The sequence below is a fragment of the Vipera berus genome, assembly GCF_964194415.1.
Source record: "Vipera berus genome assembly, chromosome: 2".
In the NCBI taxonomy this organism is placed as follows: Eukaryota; Metazoa; Chordata; class Lepidosauria; order Squamata; family Viperidae; genus Vipera; species Vipera berus.
In genome coordinates this window covers 223,939,528-223,964,078 of record NC_138203.1, presented here as the reverse complement: position 1 = coordinate 223,964,078, position 24,551 = coordinate 223,939,528, and the positions used below count along the sequence as shown (strand labels likewise).

Below are 24,551 nucleotides of genomic sequence, written 5' to 3'. Positions count from 1 at the left end.
AGTGCAAAAGTTGGGTTGAAACTTAACATTAAGAAAACCAAGATCATGGCATCTGGCCCTCTCAATTCCTGGCAAATAGATGGGGAAGAAATGGAGGTAGTGACAGATTTTATTTTCCTGGGCACCAAGATCACTGCAGATAGGGACTGTAGCCAGGAAATTAAAAAAATGCTTGCTCCTGGGGAGGAAAGCCATGGCAAATCTTGACAGCACACTAAAAAGCAGAGACATCACCCTGTCAACAAAAGTGCATATAGTCAAGGATATGGTTTTCCCAGTTACAATGTATGGCAGTGAAAGTTGGACCATAAAAAAGGCTGAGCGCCAAAGAATTGAGGCCTTTGAACTATGGTACTGGAGAAGACTCCTGCGATTCCCTTGGACTGCAAGGCAATCAAACCGGTCAGTCCTAGAGGAGATCAACCCTGACTGCTCTTTAGAAGGCCAGATCCTGAAGCTAAAACTCAAATACTTTGGCCACCTAATGAGAAGGAAGGACTCACTGGAGAAGAGCCCAATGCTGGGAAAGGTTGAGGGCAATAGAAGAAGGGGACGACAGAGAATGAGGTGGCTGGATGGAGTCACTGAAGCAGTAGGCGTGAGCTTAAATGGACTCCAGAAGATGGTAGAGGACAGGAAGGCCTGGAGGAACATTGTCCATAGGGTTGCGATGGGTTGGACACGACTTCGCAGCTAACAACAACAACAACAACAGGACCTTACTTTTTTTCACCATTATTTGTTAGTTAGCACCCAATGTTCAGGTCTGTCAAGATCCTTCTGTATCTTAAGCCTATCTTCTGGAGTGTTGGCTATTCCTGCCAGCTTGGGTCTTCAAATTTAATCCATTCCTCATCTATCCCCTCAGAGTGCTGTGATTCAGATATGTGAACAACCAGTTCTCTGTGTGGATGCCTCTTCCAGAAGTCCATTCTGGGCCTGGGAAACAAAAAAATTAGCTACCGGTTCTGCCAAAGTGGTACGAACTGGCTGAATCCAACCACTGTCCCCTCATCCAAATCATTGATGAAGATATTGAAGAGCACTGGGCCCAGAACAGAGCCCTGGGACACCCCACCACACACTTCCCTCCATGTAGATGCAGATCTATTGAGGACCACACGCTGAGTACGGCCAGTCAGCCAGCTACGAATCCATATGGTGGTGATGCTGTCTAACCCACATTTTTCTACCTTATCATGTAGTAGGTTGTGGTCTACTTTATCAAATGAAGTCCAAGTAAATTATATCCACAGCATTCCTCTGGTTCACTAATTTTGTCACCTGGTCAAAGAATAAGATTTGTCTGGCATGATCTGTTTTTGACAAACCCATGTTGGCTTTTGGTAATGATTTTGTTTCCCTCTAGGTATTTGCTGATTCATTGCTTGATTATCTTTTCCAGAATCTTCCCAGGTATCGAGGTCAGGCTGATAGGTTTGTAGTTTCCTGGATACATTTTTTTGCCCTTTTTTGAAGATGGCAACTACATCAGATCTTTTCCAGTCCTCTGGTAGTTCCCCAGTGCTCCAGGATCTTTGAAAGATATAGTTCAGTAGTTCTGAGATCACATCTGCCAGTTCCTTCAGAACCATGGGGTATAGTCCATCTGCTCCTGGTGATTTGAACTCTTGTTCACTGTGTTATTTACCTGTAATATCTATCTAAACCAGCTGGATTTGGAGCTGTTGTCATCAGTGGGTTGGTGATAGTTAAAAATATTTTTCATTTCTTGCAACCTAGAGGTTTGATATTTCGACCATCTCTGTAACTCTACATATTAATACTGCTTCTGTAATGGAGAATTTTCTATAGAACAAACTGCTATTGGAGCTGACAGACACACACAACCACAGCATTATCCAGACATTTCGGAGATATTTTTATGTTGCAACATATAAGTTTTCCATATTTAATGTTTAGTTATGTAAAATTGCTTAGAGACATTCAAGAGTGAGTGGAAAATAAACGGTGTGGAAAAACCCAATGAACAAGACAAGAGACAGCAACACAAAACAATAGTTCTTACTTTAAGATTCAGAGGTTTATTTTGCTAATAATTTGGAACATAGCAAGCATAATAACACATCATCAAGTATATTAATAACCCATTGCAACGAGGACTATATGACATAGCAGAATCCAATAGGACAGCTATAGGCCAATGGCAAATCATTCAGGTCCAGTTGCAACCTTTTATACCCTTTCTCATTCTAAGACTGTAGTCCAGGCATGTCCAAAGTCCGGCCCGGGGGCCATTTGCGGCCCAGGGGGCGGTTTAATACGGCCCTCTAACAGCCCTCCCTGCTCTGTGTAAATGCGGCCCTCCCATGGCCCTCCCTTCTGATTGAGGGCGGCAAGCAGAAGACTGTCTGCCACAGGAGGGAGGGCAGTGTGAGGGTGTTTCTGAGCAGCATATGGAGTCTCGGGTGCTGCCAGATCCCTTCCTTCTTTTCCCCCTTCTCTCTCTCTCTCTCTCTCTGTCTGTGTGTGTTGGACCCGCGGGGAACAGCTGGTAGGGAGGCGGCAGTCCGGCATTTCCCCCCCTCTCGTTTGTGTATGTGTGTGTCGGACCTGCGGGGAACGGCTGGTAGGGAGGCGGCAGTCTGGCATTTCCCCCCCTCTCATTTGTATGTGTGTGTGTGTTGGACCTGCGGGGAACGGCTGGCAGGGAGGCAGCAGTCCGGCATTTTTTCCCCTCTCATTTGTGTGTGTGTGTGTGTGTGTGTGTGTGTGTGTCTCGGACCTGCGGGGAACGGCTGGTACAGGTGGTGGCAGTCTGGTGTTTGCATCTCTCTGTGGGCCCGACACACACACACAGGAGGGGGGGAACGCCGGACGGCCACCTCTACCAGCTGTTCCCCGCAGGTCTGACACACACACACAGGAAGGAGGTAAACAACGCCGGACCACCGCCTCCCTAACAAACCTCTCCTGCGTGCGGAGAAATGCCCATTCCCTCTGCTGAGCCATCCCATTTGCTTGCCTTGCGGAAGGCAATCATTTGGAACGAAGACACGAGTTCAGCGTTTCTCCGCCCGCGCTGATCTCGCCCTCCTTACAGTCTCCCTCTCTTTGTTTCAGCTTTCTTTCTGCATTTGGGATGAAGACTCGAGAGAGGGAGACTGTAAGGAGCATGAGATCAGCGCGGGCTGAGAAACACCGAATCTCAAGTCTTTGTCCCAAATGCAGAAAGTGCTGATCTCGCGCTCCTTACAATCTCCCTCTCTCGAGTCTCCAGTCTTTGTCCCAAATGCAGAAAGCAAGCTGAAACAAAGAGAGGGAGACTGTAAGGAGGGCGAGATCAGCACGGGCTGAGAAACGCTGAATCTCGAGTCTTCATCCCAAATACTTGCCTTCTGCAATGCAAGCAACTGGGATGGCTCAGCAGAGGGAATGGGCGTTTCTCCCCACGTGCTGATCAGCGAGCGCAGAGAAACGCGGATTCCCTGTGCGCCCTTGCAAGATATGGAGGTGCTCCAGGGAAGTAACTGGGATGGCTCAGCAGAGGGAATGGGCATTTCTCCGCACGCGCTGATCAGCGGGCGCGGAGAAACGCCGAAATTCGAGTCTTCATCCCAAATGTAGAAAGCAAACTGAAACAAAGAGAGGGAGATTGTAAGAAGCACGAGATCAGCGCGGGCTGAGAAATGCCGATCTCGTGTTCAGATTGTTGGGGGCAATCTCGCTCCAGCGTCTCGTTGAGCACACTGGGCCGCCCCGCTCCTTGGGGCTCGCTGCTGCCATGGGGGCCGGCTCGGGGATTTGTTTCTGCAGGTTAAATCGGAACCAAGCAGCAAGTGAAAAAGTTAGCAGCAGTAGCGGGAGTGGTTTTAATTGCCAAGTGTCCCCATGGAAGTCAATGGAGGCGCCGCGGCTGGCCTTTTGAGTTGGTGAGTGAATGAGAGCGAGAGAGAAACGTTTTTTGAGCAGTGTGAGTGAATGAGAGCATGAAAGAGGCTTTTTGGAGCAAGAGTGAGGGAATGAGAGAGCGAGAGAGAAGCTTTTGCAAACAAAAAATGAGTGAATGAGACCGAGAGAGAAACTTTTCCAAGTAAATGTGAGTGAATGAGAGCGGAGGGGGCAGGGCGCCTGTATGTCTCCCCTTAGGCTCCACTGTTCTGTCAAGCCTCTTGTTTTGCACATAAAATACATTGTGAAAACTCAGCTGTCAGTTGATCTTAATGTTATAAAATGAAAAGTATGCCATTTGCAATTAACTTGGCATAAAATAATTCATTTGCATTTAATTGTAATTGTTCAAAGAATGTTCGGAAAAATGTTCGGCCCTCCAGCATGTTCACTTCATCCAATCTGGCCCTCTTTGAAAAAAGTTTGGACACCCCTGCTGTAGTCAGATGGTCCGCTGACTTTTGCTGACTTCTACTGACATTTGCTGACTTTTACTGATCTCCTGCTGACCTTCTGCTGAACATAACTATCCACATATACCCGTGTACATTGCAACCCGCATCCATCAGCTACTTTCAGTTCCCCTTTTTCCCACAGTTACAATACTCAGGTTCCAATATACATAGAACTATCTACTTCGCAATTTCATATTGCACAAAGCTCAGTAGATTACAAATAGTATGTTCATATTGTGAAACAGTATAGAGTTCGAGTTAAAGCTTTGTTTTAAATCACTACTGTGGGGCTTATCTCAGGTTTGCTCCAGCCTCATCTTGTTATATGAGGAGGGGGCTATACTTTCATCTCCCACAATGGGTAAATAAAAATGTTTTCCAATTTATTGAAATTAAATCTTAAGCAGAAGATACACATATTGTACCATGAATGTATCAGTTTCAATTATTCAGATTCACAACAAAATCCCCGGTATTAAAATATTTCTTCAGATGATATCACAAACAGTTATCATAGCATGAACTTTTTCATCATCATTATCATCATCATCATCATCATCACACCTCTTCAAGTTTTTTTATTTCAAAATATGCTGGGAACAATGTAGTCTGTGTGATTGCCATCAATAAGGCCGTCTCCATTGTTGTGAATAAGCCAGCAGGGGATAATGGTGCCATGCTGGACATCAGCTGTGTAATCCTTCTGCCATCCTCTGCAATAGAACACAGAAAGCAGTGAGCTTAGAGCATCCAGTTCATGCAACCATGTCAATGTCGGCTAAAATGTCAGGCTCTCTTTACCTGGTTACTGTCAGCTGGTTATTTTTCACAATCATGGTGGCATCTGGTTTTTCTGGATCTGATCCAGGGTGGACCTCGAGTATGTCAAAGTCGATTGGGTGGAAAAATTGTCCTTAAAATAAACATGACAGTCGCAACAGTAATTATTAAACAGTTGCCAGTCTTGATTAAATAGTTAGTTGTCAGTCATTCAAGAGCAAATCATAAGCAGGGCCACTTCTTGCATTTGACAGGGCTAATTGTGGCCTTAAGTTGGATGTAACTACTTTTATAGCTACCCTACCAATTCTGTTTTTACTTATACAGAAATGTTGCATACTGTACATTATTTTCCTGCTTTCAGAGAACTTGTCTTATATGGGTCACATTATCATTGGGATTAGCAATGGGGCACTAAGATTCAACCTTAAAATAAGCCTGTTTGGATGATCAAAATACTGCTTTGGAAATTGTGTTTTATGTACTGTACGTTGTTCATATGGAAGAGATAAAGGACTACAGAGAAGGTAAAATGGCTCTACAAATTGAAGGTTCTGGTTCTCCCTACTATTGTGTACAGCTCCTGTACAATGGCTTTTGATGGCTCTTGATAGCATAGCTTGTTGAGTTGAGAAACTTAATTAGGGAGAAAAACAGGGCAGTTAGCCACATTATCCCTATACATCAAATTGTTTCTTTCAAGGTCCAGAAAAGAGAAGTAATAAACTAGTGATTCTATCCATCTCTATTTGGTAGAGAAAAGGATTAAACCTGGGATGACCAAAACACTAACTTCCTGTCTCCTGTATAAAGTGACTCCTTTCTATCTCTACCCAAAGTTCATATCTCTCTCTCTCTCTCTCTCTCTCTCTCTCTCTCTCTCTCTCTCTCTCTCTCTCTCTCTCTCTCTCTCTCTCTCTCTCTCTCTCTCCCTGCTTCTACCTGTCTTTTAACAATTCTGCCAGTCTATTCTTTTTGATGTTTGCTGATCTTTAATAAATATACATCAGGATGTATTTATTGCTATGTATATCAGGTGATATAGCGATCAAATGGAATGTGTTGATGTAATTAAACTGGATGTTGCTCATAATAATAAAAAAAACTGCACCCAAACTGAACAACTTTTATACACAATCTATTCTAGCAAGTGATACAATCCAGAAATAAATATTGCATGCCTGAAAACAAACAAAAGTGGAAAGCAAATATTGCTACCTTTTTAATCTCATGCCAAGTCAATGCCAGTTTAATCTCAGGCCAAATCAGTCAGGAGTTTAACCTCCTGCCAAGTCAGAAGACCATATGCCTTGTGAAAGAAAAGCAATGAAACACAAAAACCCCAAAACTCAAAACTCCCTCAGCATAACATCTTTGTGTTACCTAGTAAACCGTGGGTTTGCTCAGATAATCTGTGACTATCCACCATGTAAAATCCCAGGAAATCTCGGAGCACGGGATGTTTCTTCCACACTTGGTGTAGAACAACGACAAATTTTGCTCCATTATCCATTGAAACCTCTACGTTCCGTTTTTGTTTGATTATTAGCGTCAGACTAAGTGGGAAAAGAGAAAGCAAGCAGGGAAAAGTGATTATTAGCATGCTTAATGCACAGGCTCGAATTAGGGAGATTGGTTGCTAGGGGAGAGCCATTTCTGGAGAAGGCATCTGTAATCACATGGCTGTTGTTTAAATTATGCCTAGCATTAAATTCTACCATATCCTATCAATTCTGGCCCTCAACCTTATTAAATGATGAAGCTATTCATTCATTCACCAATGAAGCAGGCTGAAGTAGAGCAATGCAAATAAACCTCTCACCTGAAACAATTGCTCTAATTACATTATGCTGATTACTAGCTCTAGGGATTGGTCTCAGTTTCAGCCAGGATCACTATGTACGTAATACACTAGACCAGGAGTGGGGAATTAATTTTCCCAATGGGCTGCAGGAGAAACTGCTGTAGAGGGCCAAACCAATAGGGTTGTGAAGGGGCATAGGTGTGCATGCATGCAAATATGTAAAGTAGGGGGGGGGAAAACAGTCGTCTTCAAAATGCAAGCAATCCACACAGGCCAGACAGGGACAGCCAAAGAAACAGAAGTGGCCCAGGAGCCATAAAGTGCCCAGGTCTACACTAGACTATCCTTCTAGCTTCTTCTGTTTGCAAACATTGGCCTTTATGGACAATTGCTTCCGTACAATTGTCTGGATCTGGATACCCATATCTGCTTTTATTTATTTACTTAAACACATTTGTATAGCCACCCATCTCACATTGTGACTCTGGACAGCATACATAGTATATATGTTTTATTATTTCCTGTATTTCCAGTGCCATTTGAAGGAGGGGGAAAAAAGGGTTTCTGCTCACATATACCACAGCAATTAAGAAAAGTGCATAAAGTATCAGGTGTTCCCCTGTTTTTTTCTGTAAATATTCATATTAAATGAATTGTATCACATTTATCTGAAACGAAGAGCAACTTGTATTTAAGAAAATTACTCCCCATACAGAAGAGAAGATAGGGAAAAGTATAAACGTGCTGGTTGATAACTGTAATAAAAATTGAAGTTTCAAAAATATAAATGTCCATAAAAATCTGTACAATGCCAACTTCCCCACCTTGTAGATTAGGTTTATCAACTGTAGCTGAAACCAGTCCTAGAAAATCCTCCAGCCTTTAAATATATATTGGGACATAGTTTTATGTGCCACACTTTTGGACGGCACATTTTCATAGATAATGTGGTGTTTGTACAGGTAGTCCTTAAATTACAAGGAATCTTTTAGTAACTGAAGTCATAATGGCATTGAAAAAAATAATGTATGACCACTGCAGAATCCCCATGGTCATGTGATCAAAATTCAGACACTTGGCAACTTTTTATAAAGCATGCCTCATATCTGCACATAAATGTATAGCATGGTGCCCTTCTCTGTAGCTGAATTCATTTAGATCTACCCTACTTTGTTTATATTAGGACTGGGCAAACCTGTTTTCTTGTGAGGGTCACCTTCTTTCAGGGTTAGTCTGTTGGGGGAATGCATTATTAGTAGAGTCAAAACAAACAAAGATTATAAGAGCAGAACCCAAAGGCAGTGTAGGCATAGAAACAGTGGGTGGGAACATCCATTCTGTCTGACCTTTTTTTCTCTCATTGCATTCTGCAATGAAATAAAGATAACTTGTCAGAAATCTGATCTGGTATCTTGCCTTTGGCTTTTGCAATAGGCCAAGAGATGTGCAAAATTACAGAAGCTTCAAGTCACCCATCCCTGATTTAAGAATATCACTTTTATACATTTAGGAGTATGAAAAGCTCACCTGGGTTGTTGTAAGATGACTTCATGAAGCCAACTGAATACTCTCCTTTTCATACCATTTTGAAGGATGATATTCTGAGTTGTTATTTCAAGCCTTACATTCCGATTCATAGTTACAATCCCAAGTTTTCCAAAATATGTAATCTGTGGTCTTACATTGTTGATGCTCCTTTTATCTCCAATAAGCTGTCCATTAATGGTAATGCCTAAAGTCCCGAAGAGAGGTTAAAGGGATGGTATATGTGCAAATAACATACCGTATTTTCCGGCATATAAGACGACTCGGCGTATAAGACAACCCCCAACTTTTGGGAAGATTTTCAAGATTTTTCGTCTTATACGCCGAAAAATACTTACATGTCAGTTGCCAAGTGTCCGACACAAGCCTGATTCAGCCCTGTCTGATGCAGATGGTGCAAAGCCTCCCTTTTAAAGCCCAAAGGGGCTTTTCCTTCCACCCACCCTTTGGAATAAACGTAAGAGCTGCGTTCACAAGACGCGCTCTTCCAGGCCAGACTCTGCAAACGGCACGCCAGAAGCCCCAAACACTGCGGGAACTCCAAGTCCCTGCCTTTCGGCAGCCTGCACAACTGAGCGCAATCCGGCTTTGAGAGCAGATTTGCAGACGGAGCAGCCGCGTGTCTGGAGCCAAGCCCCGCCCAGGAGGCGGTCAGCCAGGCGGGCCCGGAAGACGCACTGGAGAGCCAGGCTTGGGGCAGCCATGCCGAGGCCGGCTGGTGAGGGCCGCTGCGTGGTCTGAGGGCGAGAGGGGCACCAGGCTGCCAAGTACCGCTGTCCAGACTGCCGGGAGAGATAGCGGGTAGCAGGGCGCACTCTGCTTATGCTCAGATGCCGCTTGGGGGAGGGGGAGGGGCTTCCTGCCACTCCCAGGGTCTGGCATTTGCAAGGGGGAGGGGAAGGGGCTTAGAGGCTCTTGGGGGTGGGAAGGGAGAGTCACGTTGGAGGGGGGACTGGACTAAGGAGGCTTGAAGTTGCTTTGGAAGAATGGGGACACTCGATTGATTTATGTTTTTTTCCCGGTGTATAAGACGACTGGGCGTATAAGATGACCCCCCAAATTTTGAGAAGATTTTCATGGGTTAAAAAGTCATCTTATATGCCAGAAAATACGGTATGTGTAAATATGTCTTTTCCTGGTTTCTTGGAGGCAGGACACTTTCCATACTATATATTTTTGTTAAACTGGGATTGATTCTAATGAAAATTTATTTATTTGATTTCTATAGCCACCCTTCTCAATCAATGACTCTGGGCAGCTCACAGTTCAAAAACATGCATTGCAATGAAAATCTTAAGCTTTTAAAATAATAAAAACAGTAAAAACCATTTAAACAATAAAATACATTAAAACGTCTAATTCAAACTACACGCGAAGGCAAGATATCTGGCCTGTTAACACTATAGCTAGGAGGCAGGGCCATAGGCTCATATAGCTTGGCTTGTGAGAATAGCCTTTAAAGCTTTATGGAAAACTAACATCATGGGGGCCATTCTAATCTCCAAAGGGAAAATATTCAATAGAGTTGGGGCTAGTGCAGAAAAAGCTCATCTTTTAGTCCAGTGGTCCCCAACCTTTGTGGCTTGGCGGCTCAGTTGGGGGGGAGAGGGGAACTGGGTTCTGTGGGCAGTGGGCCAGTGTGTGCTCATGCAGCTCTTGCACGACTGATGGGCTGGCACAAGCGACGGGCCAGTGCCAATGAACACATGTGCCCACTAGGCCACCGCTCACAGAGGTTGAGCTGTGTGTATATGTATGTGCTCTGGCCAAGCACTCACATGGCCCAATTGCAAATAGCCCACAGCCTGGTAGTGGACTGCAACCCAGGGGTTGGGGACCCCTGTTCTAGTCCATGTCAGCCTACATTTTTTTGGCTGATGCTGTAGATCCTGTAGAAGCTTAGAAATTATGGCGGGAAAGGCGATCCCTCAGGGTAAATGAAATGTTTAGTTCTTTCCCTCCTAATCTTGATCAATAATATCCCTTATTATAATATTGCATTTGTACTGAAAAGAAAACCATTGGTCCCATCTTCCACTTTAATTGGTCTTGAAATATTTAGTGTAATGAATTACGCTACTTAGAATAATTTAATTTTCTCAATCTCCTTTAACTGGAGATAATTATACATTTATTTCTTCAGAGAATAACAGATTGGGTTATATATAGGCAAGTAGGTTCTCCAAAGGGCAATGACCATTTATTGATAATTCCAAGTTCTAGAAGTCATATATTCTAGTGCAGATAGCTTGGGAACACATACATAAAATTCTGAAGCCTTTTCAATAAAAAAAATCCCACTTCTACTGCATTTGGATATATTTCATCATTTAAAATCATGTCTTTTCTGATAATCTGCTAATATGATAATCTTTTTAAGACTGGTGCATAAAAATCACCATAGCTTCCTTGAATTGATCTTATCTTTCGCCATCTGTTATAAGTGATCAATGTGATGATAACAGAGTATAGAAGTAGGCACAAATAAACAGCCATGCTGGAATACGAAAATGGTATATATATTCAGAACTAAAGAACATAGTCCTCAGCTTATGACTTCAATTGAGCCAAAAATTTCTGTTGCTAAGGAGGCAGTTGTTAAGTGAAGTTTGCCCCATTTAATGAGGCAATATTGCCTTTCTTGGCAATATTGTTAAATGCAGTTGTTACATTAGTAACAAGGTTGTTAAGTGAATCTGGCTTCCGCATTGACTTAGCTTGTCAGAAAGTTTTAAAAGGTGATCACATGACCCCAGGACCCTGCGACCGTCATTAATATGAGTCAGTTGCCAATCAGCTAATTTTTGATCACATGATCATGGGGATGCTGCAACAGTCTTAAATGTGAAAAATGGTCATAAGTCACATTTTTCAGTGCCATTGTAACTTTGAATAGTCACTAAACAAATTGTTGTAAGTCAAAGACATCTGTAATCTATTTTGAGATATATTGATGGTGAGTATATTTTAGGATACAGCAGAAGCCATGATAAGCCTAGACAACCCTGAGTATGTTGTTTGCATGTAGAGCAAGAAAGGTAATCAAGAGCGGAAAATCCCCCTAATTCCATATAAATAATAAGCAGTCCAAATTAAGGTAAAGGTAAAGGTTCCCCCGCACATGTGTGCTAGTCGTTTACGACTCTAGGGGCCGGTGCTCATCTCCGTTTCAAAGCCGAAGAGCCAGCACTTGTCCGAGGACGTCTCCGTTGTCATGTGGCCGGCATGACTACACGCCAAAGGCGCACGGAACGTTGTTACCTTCCCACCGTAGTGGTCCCTATTTTTCTACTTGCATTTTTACGTGCTTTCGAACTGCTAGGTTGGCAGAAGCTGGGACGAGTAACAGGCGCTCACTCTGCTACGCGGCACTCGGGATTCGACCCGCCAAACTGCCGACCTTCTGATCGACAAGCTCAGCGTCCTAACCCACTGAAATTAAAAAAAGCTTTAATAGTCAGCCTGGGTATTATGAAGAAAATGGAATCTAGGAGAACAAGTCTCAAATTTACAGACTATTACATGATGTGCATATTCTTTATGCAAAGGAAACAGACCTCAAAAAAGCAAATGGAATTAGATAGACATTGAACTGATCTAGCAGTGCCATATCATTCTTGGTTTCCATCGCTGTTGCAGAAAAGAAAGGCTCACCTGTAACTGGATCTCTTACCAAATTTATCACTACCCCTGGCTCCTCATTAATATTGAAACAAAGGGCATCTTCTTTCTGGGGCACAGCTATGATAAAGTGTGGGTCTCCATCCGCTGCAAAGAAGAAATCACACCAAAAATCACGCTTCCATCAGTGGGTCATTTTATTTCTGTGCCCTCTTTGTGCACCGTTTAAAATGAAATAGAGGAGTGTAAGAAGAAAACATATGGAAAGATGCAGAGTTTCTATTTAATATATTTTTGTAGGGCAATAGAAAAAACATTCAGGGTAACATTATGTAACATGGGCTTTAGCCTTAATCCAACATTGGAAATTGGGAACAGGAGGTCCTTGATTTCCTTTCCTTGTTCCATAACAATCTCTAGCTGATGACTGATGGAGCTGAGAAAAAAATAAGGCCTTTATCTTTCACGGGCAGCAGTAGTTGCACTAGACATGATCCATTCCTTGAAGTCTCTCCCATTTTAAGGTACAGTATGAGACGTTCCAACCCACATACAACAACTGGCTGTTCAGTCTCAAACAGAAGGTTCTGAAACTCATTTGTTGCCTTTAGCTCATGGATTCTCTCTCTCTCTCTCTCTCTCTCTCTCTCTCTCTCTCTCTCTCTCTCTCTCTCTCTCTCTGTGTGTGTGTGTGTCTGTGTGTGTCTGTGTGTGTGTCTGTGTATTCTAAAAAAGAAACTTACCACTAGAATAATAGTAAGGGGCAGATGTAGGTTGATAGCTGGATACCTGCTGCTTTGCTGCATAAAAGAAAAGAAAAACAAAACAATTTATTCCACATCTGATAAGTACATCAGTTAACATACTGCTCCATTTCAATAATAGCTTTGAAGGCCAGGTTCACATTGGGGCAGGGAAAGAGGATATTTGGGAGGGCAAGTATTACATGATATTTGAAGGAAGCACAGGAACATTTTGTCCTTCAAACAATTGGTAAAAGGAGACTTAGAGGCTCTCCAAAAGAAAGTAAAATGTTTGAGAACTTCCTGTAACCTTGGGCAATGGATTATCCACTTGTGATTTAGTGAGGCACTGGAATTACTTCATTCACTTAGAAAGTGGTAAGAGATATTTCCCCTGTTTTCTTTACTACTTAAAAAGCCTCTGCACATCACTGCAGCACCAAACCCTTCCTTACCCCAAACTGCCACATTAATACTATGGTCTTTCTAGGAAGTGCTTTCAGAAGAAAAACATCTTGGCAAAGGGCACCACACAGCAGTGTGACTGAAGAAATCACTTTAAAAGCTAAAAAAAAAACCAATGAAACACCTGTGCAATTTTTAGAAGAAGTCAGACTGCCAGTTTGACTCCACTTGTGGCTGATTTTTATTCTTGCCATGTGTCTGCTGAAGCAAAAACTCCAAATTTGCTGTATGCTAAATGTACACATTTCATCTTCAGGTAGCAAAAGAAGAAACTAAAATAATACTCCATTAAACGCGATCAATGGAATGGCAAAATATGAAATACGAGATAAAGAATTAGAACCTAATTTACCTTCAGCTGTTTCCAAGGATGTTGATGATGATGATGATGAGAGAGAGAGAGAGAGAGAAAGAGAGAGAGAGTCAATTTTTATGCCAATCTAGTTTGACTGCAAACTAGGCAGCTATTTTTTTCCTTCTAAAAACAGCCACTTCCTTTTAAAAGGGCTTGACCAAATCATCTCTAATTATTCATATTACAAAACATATTCTATACACATAATTATTCCCTTCCCCTTCCTCCATCGATTCATGTCATGGAGCTAGTTAGTAAAGCAGCAGCGTCAAGAATTTTATTTCCTTTAATCCTTTCAGTGACAATCTTCTTCTGATAGGAATGATACATTTCAGATTGCAATTCTTTCATTTAAGGGGGGCTTCATGATACCACATGACAAAAACTATAAGGCCTTTGAGAGGGAAGAGTTCTACTGTAAGAACAACTCTGGTGAGGTTAGCAGATAAATTTAGTTGAACCCTTTATGGCTCTAGAGCTGAGGTGTCCAAACTTGACCACTTTAAGACCAGTGGACTTCACCTCCCAGAATCTCCAGGCCAGCCATTACATCCACAGGTCTTAAAGTGGCCAGGTTGGACACCCCTGCTCTAGTGCGTGTTTCTTAATCTTGGCAACAGGCTGAGGAATTCTGGGATTTGAACTCCACACTCCTTAAAAATGTTTGTTCTTTATTTTTTTAATTGTATTTTCGAAATATTTAAGTTAAAATGTAAAAAATAAGAAAATAATGTGATGAAAGCCAGATTGTTCAAGTTCTTCTCCTTTGGGAATACATGTAATATCACAATGCATGTGGAAAAGTGGTGGAGCTTGTGTTGCAATGCCATGATGCTGCTAATATTAATCTGATTCCCCTTGGCCTTTTGGCAAATGCTGCTGAAAAGCACACACCACAGAATTCACGCTTTCCTATCCTGATCTAAGAGGAAAGTATACTGCTTGCTGCTCCAGGATATTCTTTGATTAGTTCAACTGTGAATATTAGGAATACTCACCCCAAACCACTAAAAGCCAGATAGAGTAATGTCCTTATGACAATATCTGTACCTTCTATAGGTTTGTCAGCAACTGCTTCCTTTTCTTCATTGTCTTCTGGCTTTGTGACAACCATGGACGTTAACGGAGTCACAAACTTATATTTCAGAGACAACTCCAGGGCTTTAGCAGTAATATTTTCCTTTTCATCTCCCTGTGCAACCGAACTAAAAGCAAGGACATTGGAGAAGCATTTAGAAAATGTTTTAAGCATGATAATATTAATTATTCAGTATTTTTTCCACCCTGTAATGCAAAAATATATGGTAAATTGCTCTAAATAATAAAATAAGAAGAATATGAGCCTATTGGCAAAACTAAACTTATCAAAGTCTAATGTGAAGTTAGAAGACCTGCAATAATTACTTGCAATATCTGAAGCAATTTAAAAGATCAGATCAATTACAGGCCAAAAATGATGAATGGCTACTAGTTAATTCCAGGCTTTATTGAATGAAACTAAATTTCCTTTACTTTTGACTGGATTTAAAATTTATCTTTAAAACAGAAACTATTAACCTTAATCCTAAAGTATAATCTTTCTCAAGAAAGAAATAGAAAGTGATTGATTCTACCTGTCCTCATGAACTTCTCCGGAGTAACCAGAAATAATAAATCTGTTCAAAAAGCCCTATATTACCATGCTTCTAGAAGTTGTTGAATGGTGAGATAACCCCAGAGTCTCTCAATATATTCTCCAAATATATACTGTTCCTCTTCAAGAGCTTTGTTTGTTTCCTCAACATCAGCTTGTTCACTATATGTCACCTCATTTAGTGCCTACAAGAAAGAAAAGGTTTGGATTTATAACTGCATTATAATTTTTCAGCACTACACTTTTATACAGGTGTTTTTTCCTATGTTTATGCAGATTGAGCAACAGATGGCTGATTTCACATATATCAAAAAAAATTCAGGCAGTCTTTAAAGGTCTCAACACATTACAAGTATTAACCAAGAAGATACCAGTACTTCTCGCAAGTAAACTATATTTTTGGTTTTTATATTTTCATTGGACACAAATGCGGTTTCATCGCTTAGTTGTGAGCTGCCCAGAATTTGGTACAAGCTGGGTCGCTACATAATCACTATATAACTATTTTTAAATAAAATACATGCATACATGCATACATACCTGTATTACCCTGCTTGCCCAATCTCAATTTAAATCCCACACCGGCCTAGACACTCAATGCATCTGATGAAGTGTGCTGCATTTCAGAAAAAAATGTGCCTTTCAATAATGTTAGAAGGAAAAGGTGCCATCAGTCTCCTTCTAATATCTTGCATTGAGTGGATGACACTTTGTCACCCAGCTCAACATGACCACATTCAGCCATGTAAACTAGTGATAATATGGATGCCTCCCATGATGCCTCACTGCCTGAAAATGCTTTGTGTGAGTCTTATGACAGGTGAAACTATGTTGAAATGTGGAAGGATGGATATGGCTTAACTTCAGTTTGGCTAGCTACTAAGTGAAATAATTAGCCAATATACCAGGAATCTGAATGGCTTTCCTATCTCTAGAAGCAATATAAATAGAGACCATCTCCAAAATCAAATTTTTCACAATTAGTTCTATCTTCTGGAACGGCAGGTAAACTATTTAATAATTTCCCCTGGAGTACCTACTTTCTCACCAGTGTTTCTGGAACTGATTAACTTACCCCTTGAGCCTTTACTTCTGCTGTGATACTGTTCAGGTCATTGTCTGTAATTCGTCCAGCCACAACTATTTCAGAGCCATCATAATAATGTTTAAAATTATTTTGAGTCAAATCTGAGATGGCATTTTCTTTATAGTCTAACTCCACTTCAGTAAGCAAAGGATTGGCTACTTCATCATAAAAACCCTGGGAACAAAATAGATATCAGGGTGATTAAAAACTGTAACACTAAAAGGGTATTTATTCTTGAAATCAAAATATTGGAAATTAGGACTTCTGGTTCCGGTTTTCAGCACGACCAGACGCATGAGGGAATGCTCCCCACGTCGTCTGGATTTCTTCATTGGGGGGCCCCTGTAAAGGGGTTGAAAGTCACCCTGGAGGGGTGACAAGCAGGGGAGAGGTCTCTCCAGTTGGCGGTAGAAGGGCAGCGGCCCTCCCATTGGCTTGGAGCAACTCTCTGAACTGACGAAGAAAGGATCGGCCACTCCCATGGCCCATCATTTCAGCCATTTCCAGCCAAAGCCAAAATTACAACAAAGCATTTGAAAGCACTGAGAATTGCCTTCTTCCCTTCCTAATTGTCTACTTTTTCCTGCCAAAAGCTCCTTGAATTTGCTTCCCCCAGTGAGGAGAGAGGGAAGGGAGCTTTTTTTCCCCACCCACCTTAAGGGCGGCCTTTGATCATGCCGGGAGAAAAAAGAAAACCTTGAACAGAATAATACTATTTAATTCAACTTACTTCCTTTCTATTTTTGGCGACCCAAAACTCCTATCCTTACAGAAACTGGCTATTCTGTCTATTTGATTAAAAAAAGAGAGAAAAGAGAGAAAACAACTACTTAAAACCTACTTAAAAGTACTCAAAACTGATAAATTTACTCTGTCTGAAAAAGATTTTAAGTACGCTTGGGACATCTTGCAGCCCTTTTGGCAAATAAACCTGTTTATTTTGGAACTGCCCGTGACATTATCAGCTAAAGATAAAAACCTGAAACAGCTGAAGGTGAACTCAAGGCTTGTGGAGGTGAACATTTACTGACTTTTGTTTAAAAATTAGCCTCGACTAAGGACTATTTACCATTACTTCTAAATGGAGACTGATCAGCCACAAACCTCGCTTGACTATAAGCTCATATTAGAAACAATCCATAAAGTTTTTGAGATGTTTATCTCCAGGCTGGAAAATTTAGGTGCCAGCTCCAATTTACAAGCTGTAACCCAGAGTTCAACTAAAGAATTTACAACTCAGAATATAACAAAACTGGATCAAATTACTACTGAGACAGAGGAACACAAGGTACAACAAGATATTGAAAAAACTAATACAAAAAATTTGATTCTATCCAAAGAGCCAACAACTCTAAAACTACAAGGAACTATCACTATGGCAAATAAACTTAAGGACCAAGAACAAACTATAGGAAAACTTAATACACAACTTTTGACTCCATCAAAAGAGCCTATAACTTTAGAAGTATACTATGTGCAAGATAGTGATGCTAACATAGAGGACGTGGAAGATCAACAAAGACAGTTTCCTGAAAGCCTGGATAGCCAAGCACTAATTACAAAACTGGATAAGACTCTCTACTTAAAGCAGATGAACCAAGATGGAAGAGGAATTCAGACTGAACTGAAGATAAAGTTTTTAGAGCAAATACAGAGACTAGAACTAACAGGGCAACAACATAATGACTACAAATGGTTTGGTTTTTGTGGATCACTGATGGCTAGATGGCCCCCTTCGATTCAAATAATATGTATTGGAACGAATGTAGATCTATCTGGCAATTCAAAGGCCTTGCTCTGGAAACCTGATTGGTAAAAAAAGAAAGCCAGAGTTAGATTTAAAAAGTGAGTTCTTAGAGAACCATTAAAGGTTATCCTTTCAGTAATCAGTGATCTAGCACAGGGGTGTCAAACTCAATTTCATTGAGGGCCGCATCAGCATTGCAGTTGCCCTCAGGGGGCCGGGTGGGTATGGCCAGGGTGGGCGTGGCCTACTGGGTGGGCGTGGCTAGAGTGTGTATGGCCTACTGGGTGGGCGTGGCCAGCTCTACATCATTCGCATCAAGGGTGCCTATGGGGGCCTAGGCAGGAGTGGGACAGATCTGAGGGTCTCTGGCAGAAGGAGGGTCTCTGGGCCAGGGCCAAGGCAGTGGGGGCCATTCCCTCACTGTTTCCAGGATGGCTTCGCGGGCCACATGAAACCACTTCGCGGGCCGGATCTGGCCCCCGGGCCTTGTGTTTGACATGTCTGATCTAGCAGGATCTAAAATAGAAAATGTTTATGAGATAGAACTAGAATGTGTTTATGTATTTATTAGGCTTATTTTAGACATTATAATTTGTGCACTGACATAATGGAAATTTGGTTTATAGATCCCACGTTTGATGTTAAAAGACATTTGATTATTCCATTTAAGAATTAAGAATTAGCTAAAATTTAAAATAGAATCTGGTTGTGTATAAATAGTTGTAGATTGATAAACATAGGCTGTGGTCCTGTCAGTAACATGTGATGTATTAGGATGTGAAACAGACAATGTTTATTAGGTAGAACATAGCTACTCAGCCACTGTGTACATGTTAGATGCTATAGTTTTTGCTGTAATGAAATAAGGGAAATTTGGGTTGTGAATATTATTTGGGATGTTAAAGGCTATATTTGAATAATATAATTAAAATCAAAATTAGGTAAAATTTAATAACAGGACATAGATATATCTCAATGAAATTGAATTGACAATTTTTTTAACTGACCATGCTATTTCTAGAAATTTATTAGTTTAAACTGGTTGTATGAAATGTTAAGGGAAATTGAGAAGGACGTTTTGATAATGTAACCTGAATTATGTACTGAAAACTCTGTTACTGAATCTCTGATTACCCAGTCACCATGATGCTTTCTAAATATGTAGATTTTAATTGAAAAACCAATAAAACTTGTTTAAGGACAAAATATTGGAAATTAGAGGTTGCTTTTTTAACCACACTACTTTTCTACACTACCTTTCATTTAGAAAAGTACTCTGGAAAACAGAACTCTCTTTGAAACTTTTAATTCTTTAAAACTCTATCCCTTTTTTTACATCTACCATTTTGTTTAGATATGGAAAAGTGAGTTTAGAAGTAGCAATGACATTACACATGTGCAGTACAAAAATTAGGACTATTTTACTGTACATGATAATAAAACCATTTTCAAGTCTGATGAATTTTATTTTTTTAATCACGGAAAAATGTGCAATTCTTTTCATTCACAACTTTTACTAACACAAAGCACTTCTTGACACCTTTTCCTATTTTGCAAAACCACTGACTGTTAGACAATCCATTTTTAAAATAAAAGGTCTACTTTCATTCATCTGTATACTCTCATGAGGTAAATTTTCCTGATGTGAGCAGCTTTTTCAGAAACTGACATTTTTAATTGGACACAGATTTAAATAGATTAGATTAGATAAATTTTATTGTCATTTTTCCCTGTGGGCACAATGGCACACATTAAAAATGAAATTTACTTGCTTCCTATTTACTGTTGTAAATAAACTATTTTCTAGATTTCTTTCCCCAACCTCTCTCTTTTTATTAATTTTTGCCAGGAAAATATGGAGTATGATATGGAATGAAATAATAGTATCCTGAGAAGGGATAAAGTTTTGTCCCAGTGGGCTGTGCTGATTCTTTTGCAACAGGCCAGAAACAAGGAAAAAATGGTGTCTGGTATCAGGATCTAGTCAAGAACTAAAGAAAAATAAGCACCTGGTTGGTCCCTGTGATGTCTTACCTGTTAGATATAGTGTCTTTAGAAAACTAATTCATGGGATGATGAAACTTATTATTAACAATGGATTCCTATATTTTCTCACTCTATTCTTCGTTCAATCTTTGCCACAGTGTGAGAGGAACATATATACTAATCTCTTTTGGTTACTTTTGGGTGCTATACAGTTCTGCTTAAAGATGGGATAAGAATACCATTTCCTTCATGTAACTGAAAAGAGTAATCAGTGATCTTTCTCTGCTTGATTCATGTCTGAATCCAAGCAAGAGTAGTGTCGTTATATTTTGCACCCAGTGTCCTTTCTCTACCCAGAAATATTTCATCATAAATATAAATATCAACTCTTCATATGTTTATTCTTCTACCTGTAGTTGTAAGGCTGCATCTGAGTCTGTAAAGATGCGGCGAGCCACACCATTGTTTTCTGTTGACAATCTCTCTAAGAATGCATAGTCAACGTCATAACCAAACCCAAGACTGTATATAGGATATCTTCCTTTAGTTGCATTCTTAGCATTTTCTTGAATGTCTCTGGGGTTTGATACACCTGCATAGAAAGGATCACAAAACACAATTAAATAACACAATTATCTGAAACATGTTTGTGGGGTAAACCTTTTTGGGCAGAGCAATCCTGTAACTTAAAAACAGGGCTCTACAACTTCCTAACTTTCAGCTTCAAACTCTCCTCCTAATGGGTTGGAAGAGAATGAGTAATGTTGTAATTTGGTTCCTTTTTTCCTTCCTCACTGAGTTTTCCCTGGGAAAAACAGTTGCTGTTGTTATTTATTAGACATATTGTATTATAGCCCCCCTGCCCCATCCCAAAATATCTTGAAACTAGAGATAAACAATCAATCAACAGCAGTTTCAGGAGTTTAGCAGTCATTTGGGAGCATTTCTGGGAGCTTCTCCCAGGACTTCTGTAGTGCCCCTCACAATGAATATTAATTTTCAGCCTTTGGAGGTAGGGAGGGAACTACCAAATAATACAGAGACAAGTTCTTCATAGGAGGTGGAACTAGATCTATTTCTGCCAAAAGAAACCTCTTGGGAGTCCATGATTCTAACTCGCCAGTAAGTGCCTCCCAAATCTCACAAACCTGAGAAACAGGTTTGGATACTCTTGTGAGATGCAAGAACATAAATCATCTTCCTTCCCAGTCCTCACAACCATCATATATATATATTTGTTAGCAATCTAAAAAAAAATTACACAAATATGAGCTGTCACTGTTGTGACTACTGCCTGTGGATGGCCTTCGGTTAGGCCGAAACAGGAAATAAGATTTGTCCCATGTTTGGGGCCTAGCAAGGTAATCTAAATAGTTAACAAGCATGTATATATATATATATATATATATACACATACATATATTGAAAACAAGGAGACTGAATAGCAGTCTTATTCAAATATTTATTCGTCATTCAGCTACTTACCTACATTGGCTTCCCCATCAGATAACATAATGACTAAAGAGGCACTTCTTTCAGGTACAGATTTACTTTCATGAGCTTTATTCAGCATTTCTATGCCAGTCAGTAAACCACCATTAAAATCTGTTGCTACAAAGTAAAAGCAGGGGTTCAAATTTTTCAGCATATGAAAATAGAGATTCAAATATTTTCAATGTAATGATTTTTTTTAATATAGCCATTTTATTTTAACCTTATTTTAATACAGCATTTTAACTTTAACTTTTCTTTTTTTCTACTTACCTCCCAGTGCCCTTATTTGGCTAATAAATTCCTTTGATTGGTTCACATTCTGCGGAGTAGCTTGAATTAAGTTATCTTTCCATATTGAAACTGAAGATTGAAACAGGATGATATTGAAGTGATCTTCCTCTTTTAAGTCTTCCACTATTTTTGTCAAGGCTTCCTTTGCCTAGAATTATTTAAAAAAAAATCTAATAAAGTGTAACAAATTCTTTTGTATTTGAGGGATTGCTCAACTCTCAACAAAGGACTTCTGCTCTATACTTACTCCAACCTGTGTTCCTTTCAACTCAGTGGGCTCTCTATACTAGCACATTACATTGCTGTGATCTTTTCTTCCCAATTACAGTATATTAGCCAATTGAAAACAAGGTAGTTCCCTACTGCCAGTAATCAATATTTTATCTGATAGGAGTTTATCTCTTTAAGTCAGACATGTCAAACACAAGGCCCGGGGGCCGAATCTGGCCCACGAAGTGGTTTCATGTGGCTCACGAAGCCATTCTGGAAACAGTGAGGGAATGGCCCCCACTGCCTTGGCCCTGGCCCAGAGACCCTCCTTCTGCCAGAGACCCTCAGATCTGTCCCACTCTTGCCCAGGCCCCCATAGGCACCCTTGATGCAAACGATATATAGCTGGCCATGCTCACCCAGTAGGCCATATGCACTGTAGCCACACCCACCCAATAGGCCATGCCCACCCTGGCCATACCCACCCGGGCCCCTGAGGGCAACCACAATGCTGATGCGGCCCTCAATGAAATTGAGTTTGACACCCCTGCTTTAAGTAGTTAGATGATAAGTTAAATTGTTATAGAGCAGAAGCTATCAGCTCCTAAGTTCAGATGTTATGCCCATGTCCTGCTATTGCCACCCACATTATATGCTGCTGACAGATCCTTTGATTATATGTGTTTGCTCAAGGTCTTCAACTATTTAACCCACGACTTCATCCTTTAAGGACAAATATTTACCGAGGGGGAAAAAATCACACTTCTTCTTTTTGCCTCCACACTGAGGCAACAGTCCCTTGTCTCCTAATCATGGTCAGTAATATTATGCAACAGTCAGGCTCCACGCTATCATCCCTGGACCATCAATAGTAAATTTAATATGTATTAAATATGTAAAAATTGGCTAAGTCTCTCCCCATTTATGTGCTATTTTGCCTTTCCCCCATGAAATTGTAGGGTGTTTACGATAACATGACATCTTACTAGAGAGATAGCTGAGATTTTTTTAAAATGATAATTTTATAACATGTTCGTCTTTTAAAAAATTATTGCTATTATTTTAGATTTTTATCTATTTTTAATAATTTGCTGACTCTTGACATAGTTCATGAACATATTGATTCACGGCTTAAGTGTAAACTGATTGTTTCAAAATTAAACTGCTTCCTCAAAGAGGGTCCTCTTATATTCACATTCACCATTTTGGGTCCTCACCCTAGTTGTAAAGCTGAATAAAGCAGTTGGCAATGTCATGTTCAAGCTTGCCAGTATCCCACATTTCATTCTAATGCTGAAGTGTTTTGTTTCCTCAGGAGCCAGCTGGAAGAATGTTCTGTATGACTTTGGAGCTAAATAAATATATGGCCTAAATCCCATAAAAAGACAAAAAAATGGGAAAACACCAGGTCCAGATGGGCTTCCGGCAGAGCTATATAAAAATATAAAAGACATACTAAGTGAACTGCTGAAAGATGTTTGTAATGGACTTTTGTTATAGGCTAAACTCCCAGCTACATGGATGGAAGCAAATATTACTCTAATACCAAAAGAAGATTCAGATTTGACGCAGATCAGGAATTATAGACCGATTTTACTGCTTAATGTGGATTACAAAATTTTTACTTCAGTAATGGCAGAGAGACTGAAATAATACTTAGTTGAATTCATACATCCAGATCAAAATGGCTTCTTACCAAAGAGACAAATTAAAAACAACTTAAGAGTGATAATGGAGATATTAGAATACTATGAACTACACCCAGGGAAACAATTAGCAGTAATATTTTTAGACATCCAAAAGGCATTTGACAACGGTTCCTGGCAATTTATGGCTCAGCAACTACAAATAATGGACTTTGGACAGAACTTTATAAAAATGATAAAAACAATATATAACAAACAGAAAGCCAAAGTGATTGTGAACAGAGACTGTACCAAGAGCTTTGAGATAAGAAAATGCACAAGGCAAGGATGTCCACTATCCCCATTGCTATTTATTTTTACTTTGGAAATTTTAAATAGAAATATTAGACAAGATACAGAAATTAAAGAGCTGGAGATAAAAGGTGAATCATATAAATTACAAGCATTTGCTGATGATCTAGTATTTATCCTAGAAGAACATTTGGAGATGATTCCTAAATTATGGGGAAAGATACAACAGTATGGAGAAATGGCAGGATTAAAAACAGAGAAAAAACAATGGTAATAGTTAAGAATCTCACAGATAAACAGAAAAAAACAAATGTCAGAAAAACAGAGAAACAGATAGTGAAAAAGGTTAAATATTTGGGTATATATCTATTGGCCAAATGCTCAACAATAAAAGAAGATAATTATATAAAATTATTGAAAAGAATAAAACTGGACTTGGAAAGATGGAAGAATCTGCAATTGTCAATATTAGGAAGAATTGCTACA

General features: G+C 40.1%; 1 protein-coding gene across 1 annotated transcript in view; it reads right to left on the bottom strand.

Moving 5' to 3' along the window:
• Positions 1 to 2,034: 2,034 nt before the first annotated feature.
• Positions 2,035 to 24,551, bottom strand: part of LOC308662909 (inter-alpha-trypsin inhibitor heavy chain H3-like) — a gene marked incomplete at its 5' end in the record, with an annotated part of 34,836 nt that continues 12,319 nt past the window's right edge. The window contains 13 exons of the mRNA XM_081319053.1: positions 2,035 to 5,080; positions 5,169 to 5,280; positions 6,531 to 6,703; positions 8,479 to 8,683; positions 12,151 to 12,264; positions 12,861 to 12,917; positions 13,678 to 13,765; positions 14,720 to 14,885; positions 15,359 to 15,498; positions 16,389 to 16,574; positions 20,544 to 20,709; positions 21,615 to 21,744; positions 21,898 to 22,066. Coding sequence (XP_081175179.1) covers positions 4,951 to 5,080; positions 5,169 to 5,280; positions 6,531 to 6,703; positions 8,479 to 8,683; positions 12,151 to 12,264; positions 12,861 to 12,917; positions 13,678 to 13,765; positions 14,720 to 14,885; positions 15,359 to 15,498; positions 16,389 to 16,574; positions 20,544 to 20,709; positions 21,615 to 21,744; positions 21,898 to 22,066 — 1,836 coding nt within the window. The 3' untranslated portion in view covers positions 2,035 to 4,950. The remainder of the gene's footprint in view (positions 5,081 to 5,168; positions 5,281 to 6,530; positions 6,704 to 8,478; positions 8,684 to 12,150; positions 12,265 to 12,860; positions 12,918 to 13,677; positions 13,766 to 14,719; positions 14,886 to 15,358; positions 15,499 to 16,388; positions 16,575 to 20,543; positions 20,710 to 21,614; positions 21,745 to 21,897; positions 22,067 to 24,551) is intronic.